The sequence below is a fragment of the Sinohyriopsis cumingii genome, chromosome 13, assembly GCF_028554795.1.
Source record: "Sinohyriopsis cumingii isolate HCF-2022 chromosome 13, ASM2855479v2, whole genome shotgun sequence".
NCBI classification, from domain to species: domain Eukaryota; kingdom Metazoa; phylum Mollusca; class Bivalvia; order Unionida; family Unionidae; genus Sinohyriopsis; species Sinohyriopsis cumingii.
In genome coordinates this window covers 2365748-2384411 of record NC_142973.1, presented here as the reverse complement: position 1 = coordinate 2384411, position 18664 = coordinate 2365748, and the positions used below count along the sequence as shown (strand labels likewise).

Sequence of the window (18664 nt, the reverse complement as noted above, 5' to 3'; positions counted from 1 at the left end):
AAATAAATCAATGAAATAAAAGTCAGATTTCAGTGTGCACTCAGGTTGATAAGTTTAATGACTACAGAGCTGGAACATATGAAATTGAATGTTTCACATCTTAAAATCATTTATCCTACCACCTGCCAGAAAAACCTGGCAACCTATTGAAACCCTTGAATCAAACTCTACTGTGCAATTTTTTTCTCATCATTTTACATCTACAGTTTACATTTTGTCTTAAAGACATCTTTGTGTATATCTATGTATCCCTGTAACTTGGTGTATATCTATGTATCCCTGTATCTTGGTGTAACCTATGTATCCCTGTATCTTGGTGTATATCTATGTATCCCTGTAACTTGGTGTATATCTATGTATCCCTGTAACTTGGTGTATATCTATGTATCCTGTATCTTTGTGTATATATATGTATCCCTGTATCTTGGTGTATATCTATGTATCCCTGTATCTTTGTGTATATCTATGTATCACTGTATCTTGGTGCATAACTATGTATCCCTGTATATTGGTGTATATCTATGTATCCATGTATCTTGGCATATATCTATGTATCCCTGTATCTTGGTGTATATCTATGCATCTTGGTATATATCTATGTATCCCTGTATATTTGTGTATATCCATGTATCCCTGTATCTTGGTGTATATCTATGTATCCCAGTATCTTTGTGTATATCTATGTATCACTGTATCTTGGTGTATACCTATGTATCCCTGTATCTTGGTGTATATCTATGTATCTTGGTCTATATCTATGTATCCCTGTATCTTGGTGTATATCTATGTATCCCTGTATATTGATGTATATCTATGTATCCCTGTATCTTTGTGTATATCTATGTATCCCTGTATCTTTGTGTATATCTATGTATCCCTGTATCTTTGTGTATATCTATGTATCCATGTATCTTGGTGTATATCTATGTATCCCTGTATCTTTGTGTACATCTATGTATCACTGTATCTTGGTGCATAACTATGTATCCCTGTACATTGGTGTATATCTATGTATCCATGTATCTTGGCATTTATCTATGTATCCCTGTATCTTTGTGTATATCTATGTATCCCTGTATCTTGGTGTATATCTATATATCCCTGTATCTTGGTGTATATCTATATATCCCTGTATCTTGGTGTATATCCCTGTATCTTGATGCATATTTACTTATACCTGTATCTCTATATAATAATAATAATAATGAGGACTTTGTATAGCACCTAATCTTTAGAAGCTCTAAGCACTTTACAATATTAGACAACACCTATAAGATAAAAAACATATAATGATACGATTACAAACTCAAACTCCATGAAATTAGAAAACATAGAAAAAACATGCTGAGAATATTTAAGGTAGGAAACATTATTAGGTCTTAAAGTTTGTTCTTGCAGTCAAAATAAGCGAGTTTTGAGAGTACTCTTGAATGTGATCACTGTGTCTTTGTGTCTAAGTTCAGTAGGCAATTCATTCCATGTTGCTGGGCCCTGGTATGCAAAAGAACGCTGTCCATATGACTTTGTTTTCATAGTGGGAATAATGAGTATACGATTGTCAGAAGAGGAGTGTAAGTATCTTGCTGGTGTGTACACATGGGTGAGGTTGGATAGGTATGTTGGACTAGAGTCCGTCAGCGAAACGTAGCACAGAGAACAAATTTTGTGTTTGATTCTGGATTGAATGGATAGCCAGTGTAAGGTTCAAAGCAGCGGGGAGGTGTGCTCTGATCGTGGTACTCTAAGTATGATCCAAGCAGCTGTGTTTTGAACTTTTTGAAGTTTTTGGAGTTGATATTGGGATGAACCAGACAGAATTGAGTTACAATAGTCCAGTCTTGAAAGTACTACTGAACACACAAGTGTTTTATTGGCATCAACTGAAAGATATTTGCGAATTGAGCTGACGCGTCTCAGCTCATAATATACAGCCTTGCATATGTTCATGACATGCTGGTGCAATGTGAGAGTACTGTGCAGAGTAATACCTAGGTTTTGTACTGATTGTGTGAATTTAATGTTGTTGTTGTAGGCTTTAACACCATTTTTCAGCACAAGATAGGCTATACATGGCACCCAGTATTAATGGTGGAGGAAGAACCCAGGAAAACCCTGGAAAGAACCACTGAACCACAAGAAGCTACTGGCAAGCTTTCTCGTGTAACCATATTGGTCTCTATATATGAAGAGAACAATTATTGCAGTATAAATGTGGCATGTAGCATCAAGTTTTCCAAACAATGCATATAAATTTTAACAAAACTAAAACAAAATGGAACAGGTAGAAAATAAAAAAGAATTGTTGCATTTGAAAATGACTATGTCAACAGTTTGTTCTGAAGTTCACAATTCCAGCAAAAAAAACTGAATTTTAACTGGATATATTTTTCATCATCATCATTCCTTACCTAGCTAATTCCTCCATAATACAACCTGAAGGCTGAATGAATGCAAGTGAATCATCATCTGCAAAATTATCATTATACTGTTCCCCATTTTCATTTTCTTCATTACTTTCATCCTCTTTCATCAACAAAACAGGTTCATGTTCTGCTATTTCTTCCAAAAGATCTCTCGTAAGTGTCTGAATGTCACCAACTGTACTCGTATCCATCTGTTGGTCATTACTCACGATACTATTAACATTAGCATGTTTATCCACCTGGATTAGTCCCTCTTGATTACTGTGTTTCCCAGGTGACAAATGTTTCCCTTGTGATGAGTGGTTCCATGGTGATGACCTTGATACATTACCATTTAAAGTGTTTGTTTTTATGACTGAGGTCTTAAAAAATTCACTTGGTGAACTATCATTTCCTAAAGATGAAACTTCTCCTGGAGATGGCTGTTTTCCTGTTGTTAAGAATTTCCCAGGAGAGGACTGTTTTCCTGGAGATGACTTTAACCCAGATGCAATGTTAGTACTGACAGTAAAGTTTAGAATGCTCTGGTGACCTTTCTGTGATGGGGGACCCAAAACAGCTGGCTCTAGTCGATGTACTTGAATTCCAACCTGAAAAAAAAATGCTCAAAGTGTACAGAGATGTAACCAATATTTTGGGAAAAACTTAGGACAGTACTTCACAAGTGTCTTTCACCAAGGACTCGTTCAAGGTCTGAGTTCTGATGTATGGATTAGGGTGAGATTGCTTCAAGTGCAATAATGCACCAATATAGAAATTTTTTATTTACTGATCCAATATAACTATCAGAGTAATCTATCTGTCTGTCTATATCCATCTATTTATCTGTCGATCTTTGCATGTTATGTAATTTCTTTGTTTATCCATCCTTGTGTCTGCAAGTAAATGAATGAATGGAAGAATGTATCTAACTCGTTTGTCTGCTTTTCTCAACTGTCGATATCTGTCTGTAGATAATTAATCTATCTGCTGATCCATATAAATTACATGACACCCACCCCTCTAAAATCAGCTGCTTGTGCCTTCTGTTGTCTAAGAATTGCTACACATTCTTTTCCAATGACCTTGGCATCATCAGTGGCCATGGGCAAGGTCACAGACTTTGATATGTTGTTACAAATACCATGACCTGAAAAGTATTAAAAAAGTGTTTACTTTATATGCTAACAGTACAGAAAATGTTATATCATGAAAAGAAGAAATGGCTTCCAATTTCTTGAATACACTATTTTTCACCTGCAGACCTAAACACAAGGTACTCTTATGACAAACTAGACATGTGATCAAAGAAAATCAATGCCCACCACAGTGCCATGATATAAATGCAAAACTTAATCAAAGTGTGATGAACAAAGATAAGTGTAATATTATGTCATGGTGGGAAATAAAAAACATGTGACCTGTTGAGATCAGTAGGATAGTCTTCATAGCATTTTTCCATTTTAATTTTAAAAAATCTTTGAGACAAAGACATATATGAAAAGTTCTACTCGTAGTGTGATTACAAGTGTCAAGCAGAAAATTCACGCATATCAGTGAACCAACAAAGATTAAATATTACACAAAACTTTCAACTGAATATGGCAACTGATGATAAACAGCTTGAAAAACTTTAACACAGACCCAAAATTACTGATGTCCCTTTTGCCATTGTCTTGCCACTTTCAGATAATATAACAAAGACCCAAAATTAGTGATGCCCCTATTGCCATTGTCTTGTCACTTTCAGATAATATAACATAGACCCAAAATTACTGACATCCCTGTTGCCATTGTCTTGTCACTTTCAGATAATATAACATAGACCCGAAATTACTGATGTCCCTGTTGCCATTGTCTTGCCACTTTCAGATAATATAACATAGACCCAAAATTACTGACATCCCTGTTGCCATTGTCTTGTCACTTTCAGATAATATAACATAGACCCAAAATTACTGACATCCCTGTTGCCATTGTCTTGTCACTTTCAGATAATATAACATAGACCCAAAATTACTGACGTCCCTGTTGCCATTGTCTTGTCACTTTCAGATAATATAACATAGACCCGAAATTACTGATGTCCCTGTTGCCATTGTCTTGCCACTTTCAGATAATATAACATAGAACCAAAATTACTGATGTCGATTTGGCTATTGTCTTGCCACTTTCAGATAATAAAACACAGACCCAAAATTACTGATGTCCCTGTTGCCAGTCTCTTGCCACTTTCAGATAATATAATGTCAATGTGAAACAAAAGTTGTTATACTTTGTTTTAGTCAATGGAAGACTGTTTTAAGAAATACAAGCCCAGTAATACTATCAATCACACAAGACTGACCTGGCTTTGTTTTTGATTTAGTGGTACTGTCTGCATTGCTTTTAAAGAATTTTTTCTACTAATCCTATACTTATTAGTGTGTGAATATTATTATGCTGCAGGAAAACTCTGCAAAGTCATTGGTGAACTTTCTTCATTGTTAAACAAGAGTCCAAGTTCGCCTGAGTTCACTCACCTGGCTTATATGTGTTTGAGTGCATGTGTGATTTGTGTGTGTGTGTGTCTTTTGGATTTTTAACATAGCTTTAACAATTTTTCAGTCATATCGCGAAGAAGACTGCATTGTGATAATTAGTAGTGATGTCTAGCACTGGGGAATTATGCAGCAGACATTTGGCATCATGTCCCACCCAGTCGCATTATCCTGACACCAGGCTGACCAGTCCTAACACTAATCTCTTAATGTGAGGCAGCTGTTGTTACCATTTTTACAAGTCTTTGGTAAGACTCAGCCAGGGTTTGAACCTGCGACCTCCTGCATCCAAGGTGGACACTCTAACCACTAGGCCACCCAGAGCAGTCCTGTGTGTGATATGGATTTTAATGTAGCTTTAACAATTTTTCAGTCATATCGCTATGAAGTCTGTGGTGTGACAGTTTATGGTGATGTCTAGCACTGGGGCATCATGACGCAGATATGTAGCATGATGTCTCACTCAGTCACATTATCTTGATCCCAGGCCGATGAGTCCTAACACTAACCTCTTAATGCTGAGCGCCAAGCAAGGCAGCTCCTAGCATCATTTTTATAAGTTGTTGATATGACTTGGCCAGGATTCAAACAAGCAACCTCTCGCATCCAAGGAGGGCATTCTAACCACTAGGCCCCAGAGTGGTATCTGTTTGATAGTCAAATGAAAGAGTGATTGGCCAAAAATTTCTAGAACAGTAGGATGCTTTCTTAAGAACATTTTTCAAAGCTATTGATTGCATATGTTGTGAAAACAATTTTTTGTCAAGGAATCTCTAGCTTTCATACCTTCACCCATGGTACATCAACATCATTTGTCAAGGAATCTCTAGCTTTCATACCTTCATCCATGGTATATCAACATCATTTGTCAAGGAATCTCTAGCTTTCATACCTTCATCCATGGTACATCAACATCATTTGTCAAGGAATCTCTAGCTTTCATACCTTCATCCATGGTACATCAACATCATTTGTCAAGGAATCTCTAGCTTTCATACCTTCATCCATGGTACATCAACATCTTTTGTCAAAGATCTGAAAGACCTCTATGCCATGATGCTATCAGAGTTGGTCAAAGTCTGCTAAGTAATATTTTGGAGATATGGTTATGTACATTTTTAGAAATGGTGCTCATATTTAATAGTGGATTTCAATAATTATGAAAGGCCTTCAAGCTTTAGAAGCGTTAAGAGTTTTCATTTTAGCAGCAGCAACACTTTATGTCAGATTGGCAATACTTGTACAATGGCAGATTAGCATTACTTGTACAATGGCACATTGGCATCAATTGTACAATGGCCAATGGACATCATTTGCACAATGACTGATTGGCATCACTTGTACAATGGCAAATGGGCATCATTTGCACAATGGCAGATGGGCATCACTTGTACAATGGCAGATGGGCATCATTTGCAAAATGACAGACTGGCATCACTTGTACAATGGCATATGGGCATCATTTGTACAATCACAGATTTGCATTACTTGCACAATGGCAGATTGGCATCACTTGTACAATGGCAGATAGGCATCATTTGTACAATGGCAGATTGGCATCATCTGTACAATGGCAGATTGGCATCACTTGTACAATGGCAGATTGGCAGCATTTGCTCAATGACAGATTGGCATCAAATTATACAATGGCAGATTGGCAGCATTTTGCACAATGACAGATTGGCATTACTTGTACAATGGCAGATTGGTATTTTTTGGAACAATGGTAGATAGGCATTATTTTGTACAATGGCAGATTGGCATCATTTTTACAATGGCAGATTGGCATTATTTTGTACAATGGTAGATTGACATTACTGGTACAATGGCAAATTGGCATCATTTGTACAATGGCAGATTGGCATTATTTTGTACAATGGTAGATTGACATTACTGGTACGGTGGCAAATTGGCATCATTTGTACAATGGCAGATTGGCATTATTTTGTACAATGGTAGATTGGCATTATTTGTACCATGGCAGATTGGCATTATTTGTACAATGACAGGTTGGCATTAGTTGTACAATGGCAGACTGGCATGACTTGTACAATGACAGATTGGCATTGCTTGTCAAATGGTAGATTGGCATCATTTGTACAATGGCAGATTGGTATTATTTGTATGATGGTAGATTGGCATCATTTGTACAATGGCAGAATGGCATTATCTGTAACTATGGTAGATTGGCATTATTTGTACAATGGCAGACTGGCATTATTTGTAACAATGGCAGATTGGAATCATTTGTACAACTGTAGATTGGCATTATTTGTAAGAATTACAGATTGGCATTACTTTTACAATGACATATTGGCATTACTTGTTGAATGGCAGATTGGCATAATGTGTACAATGGCAGATTGGCATTATTTGTATAATGGTAGATTGGCATCATTTGTATGACTGCAGATTGGCATCATTTGTACAATGGCAGAATGGCATTATCTGTAACAATGGTAGATTGGCATTATTTGTACAATGGCAGACTGGCATTATTTGTAACAATGGCAGATTGGCATTATTTGTAACAATGGCAGATTGGCATATTTATACAGCTGCAGACTGGCATTATTTGTAAGAATGACAGATTGGCATTACTTGTACAATGGCAGATTGACATTACTTGTACAATGGCAGGTTGTCATCACTTGTACAATGACAGATTGGCATTACTGGTAGAATGGCAGACTGGCATTATATGTACAATAGCAGATTGACATTACTTGTAACAATGGCAGACTGGTATCATTTGTACAACTGCAGACTGGCATTATATGTAATAATGACAGATTGGCATTACTTGTACAATGGCAGATGGGCATTATTTGTATAATGACAGACTGGCATTACTTGTACAATGACAGACTGGCATCATTTTGTACAAGGGCAGATTGGCATTATTTGTATAATGGTAGATGGGCATTATTTATTTGTACAATGAGATTGGCATTATCTGTAACAATGGCAGATTGGCATAATTTGTACAACTGTAGATTGGCAAAGAAGACTGCATTGTGATAGTAGTGACATTACCTGTACAATGGCAGATTGGCATTATTTATACAATGGCAGATTGGCATTACTTGTACAGTGACAGATTGGCATTACTTGTAGAATGGCAGATTGGCATCATATGTATAACTGCAGATTGGCATCATTTATACAACGGAAGATTTGCATCATTTGTAAAAATTTAAAAGACTTCATACCATGATGCTCCCTGTTTTATTTGTTAGATTCTTTGGTTAGATTCGGTTCTGCAGTTTTTGGAAAGTATTTCAAAGGATTTTCTATTTTTAAGCAACAGTGACCATATTTAATGACAAATTGGCATCATCTGTATCAGTTTGAAAGTCCTTAATGCCACAATTTATTTTGTCAAATTTGGTTGAATTCTGCTGAGCAGTTTCTGAGTTGTTTGGCCATATGACCAATGTGCTACAAATCAGTGATACATCATTTTCAAAGGGTTTGTTGACCATTCATCACGTGATTCAATATTATCAACTCGTTATATCTTCACTGTGATGAAAGATATGGGCTTCGATGTGGTTCAATATTATCAATTGGTTATATCTTCACTGTGATGAAGTCTATGGGCTTCGATGTGGTTCAATATGATAAATTACAATATTTTAATGACCGCGGATAGGTCACAATGACTGACACTATTTTCAATCTTTGATTTTATCAATTATGTTTATAAATATGGTATGTATTAAATGAATATAAATTATGATGTTTTACTTACACGGCACAGAAGGTATAATTATCTGACTTCTACAGACTAGCAAACAATCAATCACTGCAACATATCTTATGTGTGTAACCCATATTCGAGGTACAGGTTCATTTGGTGCATTGTCTTTGAAACATTTAAAGTTTTCAGATTGTACTGTTTAGCTCACCTGCAACACATATGTTCATATGATACTAATATGAGTAATTTAAGTAAAATATAGCCATATTCATGAAGAGAAGTATCCATGTGTAGTCCTTGTATTGCTATGTCCACCATTAGGAAGGCCCCTTAAGGACCAATACGTTTCTTACAAATGTTTGTCTGGCAATAGTCTATCATGCTACAGATTCAAGCTATTGATACTGGATGACAGAATGACAAAGAAAATTATATAAATTGTCCATAATTTTTTTTTTATATCCTCTTACTATCTCTTTAAAGGCAGTAAACAACAAGATTGTCTGAACCATGTATAAAAACTGTCTTCTTATTAGTACCATAACTACCTACATAACTGTTACACACAACCTTTTTAATTCAACTTTCCAAAGAATTCGGGTCTATCTCAAGATAGCAGTTATTAATCCTCTTAGGTTTCCACAGGATTGTAAAATGCTGAATGTACATTTTGATTGATTTTAATAGTTTTTCCAACCAAGTATTGTTTGCTTACCCCTAGATGTATTATTAATTTAACTGATGTATCTGATCTCTGATACATGACTAGATATAGCATTCTGATGTATCTATATATGAATGGATACAGCATTCTGATGTACCTGATACATGACTGGATATAGCATTCTAATGTATTTGATACACGACTAGATAAAGCATTCTGATGTATTTTATATCTGATACATGACTGGATATAGCATTCTGATGTATCTATATATGAATGGATACAGCATTCTGATGTATCTGATACATGACTGGATATAGCATTCTAATGTATTTGATACATGACTAGATAAAGCATTCGGATACATCTGATGACTGGATCCAGCATTTTGATGTATCTATACATGACTGGATATAGCATTCTAATGTATTTGATACACGACTAGATAAAGCATTCGGATACATCTGATGACTGGATCCAGCATTTTGATGTATCTATACATGACTGGATATAGCATTCTAATGTATTTGATACACAACTAGATAAAGCATTCTGATGTATCTGATATCTGATGACTGGATACAGCATTCTGATGTATCTAATGCACGAACTTGATATAGCATTATGATGTATTTGATACATGACTTGATACAGCATTCTGATGTATCTGATGTGACTGGATACAGCATCTTCATGTATCTGACACAGAACTGGATATATCATTCTGATGTATCCGATACATGACTGGATATAGCTCGCTCTAATTAGCATTATTTATTTTTCTGCAAGAAAATATTACACATTTATTTATTATGAAATATATGCATATATGTGCAAGCAAATACCATAAAATCATTTTTTTTATTATATACTTATTTTATTATAAACTTAAGTTTGAAATATATACAAAAATTACTGGCCAAATAATTTTCACATTTTTTTCATTCCTACATTTTCTGGTTGAAAAATATATTCTTATATTTTCACATGAGATTTCCCATCATGCCATGCAACGCTTGTGGGTGCCTACATAAGTTATAACTGCAACAATAAAAATGAGCACTTTGTGAGCTAGAACAAATAAATTAAAATGCAATTACAATTCAGGCATGGAAATTTTTTGTTGTTTAAGAAATTGGACTTGATGCTGTTCACATCTCTATAAAGTTATTTCCCCTTGCTTCTCTTAATACAATGATAACCCATTTATATGCTTTGCTGACTTGGACTTGCTTTGTGGTCCGAGAGTTTACAAAATGCAAAAATGTAATTTACTGTGACAGATTAGGTCTTCTCAATCCTATCACTTACTCAAGCCATTTATATTTCTATGATCAGCCTAAGAAACTCAGGTGAATTTATAACGAGCCTGCCAGGTTGCTGTCTGTTGTTGTGTTGAAGAGTGAGTTTAATCTTTTAAGCTTTGATTTTGGAGCAAGTCTGGTATATACAAAAAAGAACATTTTCAGATATATTTTATCATGTACTAAAAATTAAATATTTAAACTCATTGATTTAGCTCTCACTAAAATATGTTTTTTGTACTGCATGATGAAATATCTCTGGTATTAACTAGAGGAAGAAAAAGATCCTGTATTTGGTTTTGCCACACTACTGAGACTATCTCAGATGAATTACTCTATGTAGGAACAGAATGCAAATATTTTCCTAAAAACTGTTTTCAAAATGACTGCAGTACAAATTGCAACCAAACAAATATTTGCTTCATATGTTATAATTAATGAAATAAATATAAAGTTTAAAGACAGTGTTTTTATTTGATAAAATAAGAGTTATATTAATCTGAACATACATATGTGCTAATGGGCTGTGTGCATGAACCTTTTCACTTACACGTGTTGAAGGGCTGTGTGCATGTACCTTTCCACTTACATGTGTTAAAGGGCTGTGTGCATGTACCTTTCCACTTACATGTGTTAAAGGGCTGTGTGCATGTACCTTTTCACTTATATGTGTTGAAGGGCTGTGGGAATGAACCTTTCCACTTACATGTGTTAAAGGGCTGTGTGCATGTACCTTTCCACTTACATGTGTTAAAGGGCTGTGTGCATGTACCTTTCCACTTATGAATGTGTTTAAAGGCTTTGTGCTTGTACCTTTCAACTTAAATATGTGTTCAAGGGCTGTACACATGTACCTTTCAACTTACATATATATTGAAGGGCTGTGTGCATGTACCTATCCACTTGAATATGTGTTGAAGGGATGTGTGCATGTACCTTTCCACTTACACATGTGTTTAAGGGCTGTTGACTTGTACCTTTCCACTTATATATGTGTTTAAGGGCTGTGTGCTTGTACCTTTCCACTTACATGTGTTTAAGGGCTGTCTGCATGTAGCTCTCCTGTATATGTGTTTAAGGGCTGTGTGCATGTACTTTTCCACTTACATATGCACTGAAGGGCTGTGTGCATATACCTTTCCACTTACATATGTGTTTAAGGGCTGTGTGCATGTACTTTTCCACTTACATATGTGTTTAAGGGCTGTGTGCATGTACCTTTCCACTTACATTTGTTTAAGGACTGTGTGCATGTAGCACTCCTGTATATGTGTTTAAGGGCTGTGTGCATGTACCTTTTCCACTTACATACGTGTTGAAGGGCTGTTTGCATGTGCTTTTACCCTTACATATGTTTTGAAGGGCTGTGTGCATGTACTTTTCCACTTACATATGTGTTTAAGGGCTATGTGAACATATTCCTCTAGCAGCATGTGTTTTTATGGGCTGTGTTTTTCCACTTATATATGTGTTTATAGGCTGTGTGCATGTATTTCTCTCGCTGAATTGTATCTCTTCCACAAGTAGCCAATTCAAACTTTCTAACAAATCACCATGTCCACTAAACTTTTCATCACCTCACAATCAAATTATACAGAATAAACAGAAGAAATGGTGTTTAAAATCCCAAACATGAAAATCATACATGCAATCACTATCAGCACTGTTTAGTGTTTCTTGAGATGAAATAAAAAGAAATTTTAAAATATCTAAAATTTCTAGAATTCTAGCATCATTTTGCAAATTTTTAAGTCAGAACAAATTGTTATGCTGGATATGTTTTATATCTAAGGGACCTGTTTTGTGCATGACACAACAATACAGATTATATTTGATAATTATATACCCATAAATTTGGCTGTCTGTCTTGGTGCATCTGGCCTTCTCACCATCAGCTTCAGTGTGATTGTTTTCCCTTTCATATCAATGTTTCTAAGTCGGCTCTGAACTTCTTCTGCCAACTCCTGCACAAACTTGACTGCTTCACTGTCCTAGGAAAGAAAACTGTCATGCAATGACAAAATGCATCTCAAAATTGACAATACATTGTATCTACAGTGTAATCTCACAAGACCATGACCTAACTAAATTGAAATTCTTTTTAAACATCAACAATTTTCTGGTCCTGAATTTTTCCTTATTTAGTTTTTTTTAAAAAAATTACTGAGAAAACCTAAACTTCTCTACTCTGAAAAAAAAAATAATATTTGGTCCCTAAAATGTACTGAATACATGGTGATACAGCCACCAGATGCAAGTTATGAAGTTGGCCAAATGTCAGGAAATAGCCTGGGATCATGAGTTAAGTCAAACAATATGCACTGGCCCAGGTATGAAGTTGGCCAAATGTCAGGAAATAGCCTGGGATCATGAGTTAAGTCAAACAATATGCACTGGCCCAGGTATGAAGTTGGCCAAATGTCAGGAAATAGCCTGGGATCATGAGTTAAGTCAAACAATATGCACTGGCCCAGGTATGAAGTTGGCCAAATGTCAGGAAATAGCCTAGGATCATGAGTTAAGTCAAACAATATGCACTGACCCAGGTTTTGGCCCGGTGTAAACAATAAGCAAAGCTGTAGTCTTTATGCCTGAAGTGACCAATTTAAAGTCAATTGTTTGTAGTATTGTACCAGTGCTTGTGTAAATCAAAGGAGATTATGTTTATCTGCAAACTGTGCTGTTTACAATACTGACATTGTATGCCAAACAAACTGTGCTGTTTACAATGCTGATATTGTATACCATACAAACTGCTATTTACAATGCTGACATTGTATACCATATAAGCTGTGCTATTTACAATGCTGACATTGTATGCCATACAAACTGCTATTTACAATGCTGACCCATACAAACTGTGCTATTTACAATGCTGACATTGTATGCCATACAAACTGCTATTTACAATGCTGACATTGTATGCCATACAAACTGTGCTGTTTACAATGCTGACATTGTATACCATACAAACTGCTATTTACAATGCTGACATTGTATACCATATAAGCTGTGCTATTTACAATGCTGACATTGTATGCCATACAAACTGCTATTTACAATGCTGACCCATACAAACTGTGCTATTTACAATGCTGACACTGTATGCCATACAAACTGTGCTATTTACAATGCTGAAATTGTATACCATACAAACTGTGCCATTTACAATGCTGACATTGTATACCATATCTTGACATCTTGGCATCCGTCCGTCTACGAGAGACGATGGCATAGCTCCAAAGTACGCTTTTGCTTATCCTTCTTTTTAGCTCTCTTTTCAGCTTGCTTTATTCTTCTCTTTTCCTCTGCGTTTTGAACTCCCTGCCTGACAGCTAGACGCCAGCTGGAACAGTTGTTTGCACAGCTCTCCCAGTCGTTGACATTGATGTTTGCTGTCTTCATATCCTTCTTGCAAACATCTTTGTAGCGCAGATGTGGTCGTCCAGTTGGTCGTGCACCTTCTGCTAACTCCCCATATAACAGGTCCTTGGGAATGCGACCTGGGTCCATTCTCTTGACATGGCCGAGCCAGCGAAGGCGCCTTTCGCTGAGTATGGAGAACATGCTGTTCATGTTGGCGCATTCTAGAACCTCTGTGTTGGGTACTTTGTCCTGCCACTGGATGTGCAGAATGCGCCGCAGACATCTCAGGTGGAATCTGTTGAGTTTCCTCTCGTGTCCTGCATAGGTGGTCCATGTTTCGCTGCTGTAGAGAAGTGAGCTGAGCACGCACGCTTGGTAGACACGCAGTTTGGTCTTCTCTGTGAGGTAGGGGTTGTTCCAGACCCTCTGGTTAAGTCTGGCCATCACTGCTGCTGCCTTGGCAATCCTGCTGCCCACCTCAGAATCAATGGAGAGTGAGCTGGAGATGTTAGACCCGAGGTGTGTGAAGTTCTCGACAACTTCCAAATTGTACCCATCGATGGAGACAGAGGGAGGGGAGTCTGTGTCCTGTGCCATGACATTCGTTTTCTTCAAACTGATGGTCAGTCCAAATTCCTTACATGCATGGGAGAGGCAGCATACCAGCTGCTGAAGTCCATCTTCCGTGTGTGATGTCAAGGCTGCATCGTCGGCAAAGAGCAATTCACGGATGAGTACCTCTGTGACTTTAGTCTTAGCACAGAGACGGGCGATGTTGAACAGCTTGCCGTCAGCTCTGGTATGGATGTACACTCCCTCGCTGCAGTCCTTGAATGCGTACTGGAGAAGCATGGAGAAGAAGATGGCAAAGAGCGTCGGTGCAAGGACACAGCCTTGTTTGACTCCGCTAATGACTGGGAATGCTTCAGATGTTGCGCCATTGAAGCACACTGTGCTGTGCATGTTCTCGTGGAATGACAAAATGACAGCAAGTAGACGTGGGGGGCAGCCGATCTTCTGCAGGAGTCTGAAGAGTCCACTCCGACTAACCATGTCAAACGCCTTCATCAGGTCTATGAAGGCAATGTAGAGGGGCATCCGCTGCTCGCGATACTTCTCCTGCAGCTGACGTAGTGAGAAGATCATGTCTACAGTTGACCTGCCGGCTCGAAATCCACACTGGGATTCTGGGTAGACACGGGAGGCTAGGATCTGCAAGCGCGCCAAGGCAACACGGGCAAAGGCCTTTCCGACGATGCTGAGGAGGGAGATGCCCCGATAGTTGTTGCAGTCGCTACGGTCTCCTTTGTTTTTGTACAAAGTGACGATGTTGGCGTCACGCATGTCATGTGGGATGTATCCCTGTTCCCAGCAAAGGCAGAGGAGTGTGTGTAGGGGCTGGAGCAGTGCTGGTTTTCCGCTCTTGAGGACTTCAGGCGGAATGCCGTCGCTTCCAGGAGCCTTTCCACAGGCAAGGCAATCGATGGCTTTTCCGAGCTCTTCCAGGGTGGGCTGTGTGTCTAGCTCCTCCATGACAGGCAGGTCTGGAATGGCGTCCAGGGCAGTTCCAGTGACATTGTTTTGGGTTGCATATAGCTCGAGATAGTGCTCAACCCATCGCTGCAGTTGTTTCCCCTGGTCTGTGATGACTTCGCCCGTCTTGGACTTGAGGGGGGCGGTCTTGTAGCTGGGGGGGGCCTGTCGCCTTTTTGATACCCTCATACATTCCTCTTGTATCCCCGGTGTCAGCAGCTGTCTGTATACTGTTGCAAAGGTTCAGCCAGTAGGTGTTGGCACAGCGGCGGGCGGTCTTCTGGGCGTTATTCCTTGCAATCCTTAGGGCTTGTAGTGTTCTGGGACTAGGTGCAGCCTTGTATGCCAGGAGGGCTTTCCTCTTTGCCTCAGTCACGGGCTCCATCTCCTCCCAGTTTGCCTCATACCAGTCGACATTCTTTCGCTCCCTCTTCCCGTAAGCTGTGATGGCTGAATTGTACACAGTGTCACGGATATGGGACCACTTGGAATCAATGGTGTCATCAGGTGTCACTTTGGTGAGGGCTTCCTTCAGTTTGCTGATGAACTGCTGTGTTTTCTCTGGGTTGCTTGCACAGCAGGTGTTGATACGTGGGTGACCCTTCTTCTTGGCGTGGTGCAGCTTCTTGGGTAATATTCGCACCTTGCTGGCCACGAGGGAATGGTCCGTGTCACAATCGGCACTGTGGTAGCTGCGGGTAAGGAGGACACTGGCCAGTTCTGCATGCCTGGTGATGACGAGGTCTAGCTGGTGCCAGTGGCGTGAACGTGGGTGTCTCCACGACACCTGGTGGATCTCCTTGCATTTGAAGAAAGTGTTGGTCACACATAGGCTGTGGGAGCAGCACATCTCCAGCAGTCGCTGACCATTCTCGTTGATCTTGCCCCTTCCGTAAAAGCCGAGACAGGTGGACCAGGCCTCATGGTCAGCTCCCACTCTAGCATTGAAGTCTCCTAGTAAGTAAAGGCTTTCATTGTTGGGGATACTGGATATTGCCTGATCCAGAGCCTCATAAAACTTGTCTTTCTCCTCGTAGGTGGAGTAGAGGGTTGGGGCGTACACACTGAAGATGTTGGCCGGGCCTAAGGATGTTGACAGCCGGAGGGCAAGGATTCTCTCAGTACCTGATGATGGAGGTTCAATGAAGGCGATTAGCGTGTTCTTGACAGCAAAGCCTACACCATGCTGCCTAGGTTCATCCAAGGGCTTCCCCTGCCAAAAAAATGTATAATTGGCTTCCCTGATGGTGCCGCCGTCAGCCAGTTGGGTCTCCTGGAGGCAGGCAATGTCGATGTTCAGTCAGGAGAGTTCTCTGTCAATGACGGCAGTCTTCCGTGCATCGTCGATCTGCTGTAGGTCAGTGGTCAATCCAGGACACACGGTCCTGATGTTCCAGGTTGCAAAGCGAAGAGTTGGAGTCTTTTTATTTCTTCTTTTAGTCTTTCCTGGTGCAGAGTTTTGTGGCCCACTTGTCGAGATGGTTCTCTAAGCTCCACGCACCCAGTGAAGCAGGCAGGCCATGGCGGGCAGCACCTTACTGACTGGGGGCTGCCCAGCTTGAGGCGGGCGGTAGCTGTCCAGTGAGACCTGATGATCTCTCCCACCGTCAGAAGTAACCCCTGGCGCCAAGCTCTACGCCAATCGAGCTTTGACTTAGAACCGGTAAACTGCTACTTCTTGTGTTGTGCCGATGCCATACGATGACGCTGGAGTGTCCTCTCCAGTGGAGCTATGAAGCCTGGGCAGGGTTGTATGGAGAATCAGCTGTTGCCCATGCAGCAGATCCCCCCTTTCCATGCAGCTGGTGTGCCCAAGGGAATGACAAATGCCGATACAGCTTGGCACCAACGGCATCGCAGGAGTTGCCGGAATGACGTTGAAGTCAATGTCATACCGCCTTAGGGACTCCATCTCCGGATTTTCTGTCGGGGTTTACTCCCTTAGCCTTTCCCATGAGTGGGTATAGCCACAAGGCAGCAGAGGTTTGGAATCGGAGTTTTCCTTCTCCTAGATGAGCTACCATCCAAGGTTTACGAGTCCCATCTACCCGAAGCAACTGGTTTTAAGGCGCCAGTGGGCTGCCTTCACCCCTTCTCCTGTTAGTAGAAAACATGGTCTGCCGGGCTTCAAATCTAAGCCACTCGCGAAGGCCATTTACAATGCTGACATTGTATACCATACAAACTGTGCTGTATACAATGCTGACACTGTTTGCCATGCAAACTGTGCTATTACAATGCTGACACTGTATATCATGCAAACTGTGCTATTTACAATGCTGGCATTGTATGCCATACAAACTGTGCTATTTACAATTCTGACATTGTATACCATACAAACTGTGCTGTTTACAATGCAATACATAGTACATTGCAAAAGGCATTGATTGATTTGCGTGGTTTGTCATGCCTTCAGCAAATGGCTTAATTGTGTCATGTGGTGTCCATGGAGAGGTCATAAACTGGGGTGCATTGTCATTGTTTGCAAGACAACTGATGAGTACAGTTGGTGTAAGAATTCAAAATTACTGAGCAGCAAAGTGTCCAGATAGCACATTCAGAATATAGATAACTAACACCCTACCTTGCAAAAAAATCCAGACAACATATATTCCAAAATAGACACGAACAGTTGTTTTCCACCACACCCAACGGCTTCTTCTCATCCCCCACCCCAATCCAGAATATTAGAATTCCAAAAAATAAATTATAGACAATAATTGAAGCATTTAATTATTTATTTTCAATATATTAAATATTGTCAAATTGTTCTCAACTCTATGCTGATGATCCAACCCCTCCCCACCCTCCAAGTACACAACCATCCACACGTTTGATCCTTGCCAGCAAAACACACTCCCTTCCTATCTAAAACACACTCCCTTCCTATCTAAAACACACTCCCTTCCTATCTAAAACAAACTCCCTTCCTATCTATAACACACTCCCTTCCTATCTAAAACAAACTCCCTTCCTATCTATAACAAACTCCCTTCCTATCTAAAACACACTCCCTTCCTATCTAAAACACACTCCTTTCCTATCTAAAACACACTCCCTTCCTATCTAAAACAAACTCCCTTCCTATCTATAACACACTCCCTTCCTATCTAAAACAAACTCCCTTCCTATCTATAACAAACTCCCTTCCT

At 39.3% G+C, this 18664-nt stretch overlaps 1 protein-coding gene across 4 annotated transcripts in view; it reads right to left on the bottom strand.

Moving 5' to 3' along the window:
- Positions 1 to 18664, bottom strand: part of LOC149784849 (translesion synthesis protein REV1-like) — an 83275-nt gene that overhangs the window by 26608 nt on the left and 38003 nt on the right. For all 4 annotated transcript variants that reach the window (XR_016425321.1, XM_089978416.1, XM_089978414.1 and 1 more), the window contains exons 11-13: positions 12460 to 12604; positions 3422 to 3552; positions 2409 to 3013 (exon numbers count right to left, since the gene is read on the bottom strand). Coding sequence is in view for 3 of the 4 variants with exons in the window: in XM_089978416.1 (XP_089834542.1) it covers positions 2409 to 3013; positions 3422 to 3552; positions 12460 to 12604 (881 nt within the window). In the remaining variant the exon portion in view is untranslated. The remainder of the gene's footprint in view (positions 1 to 2408; positions 3014 to 3421; positions 3553 to 12459; positions 12605 to 18664) is intronic.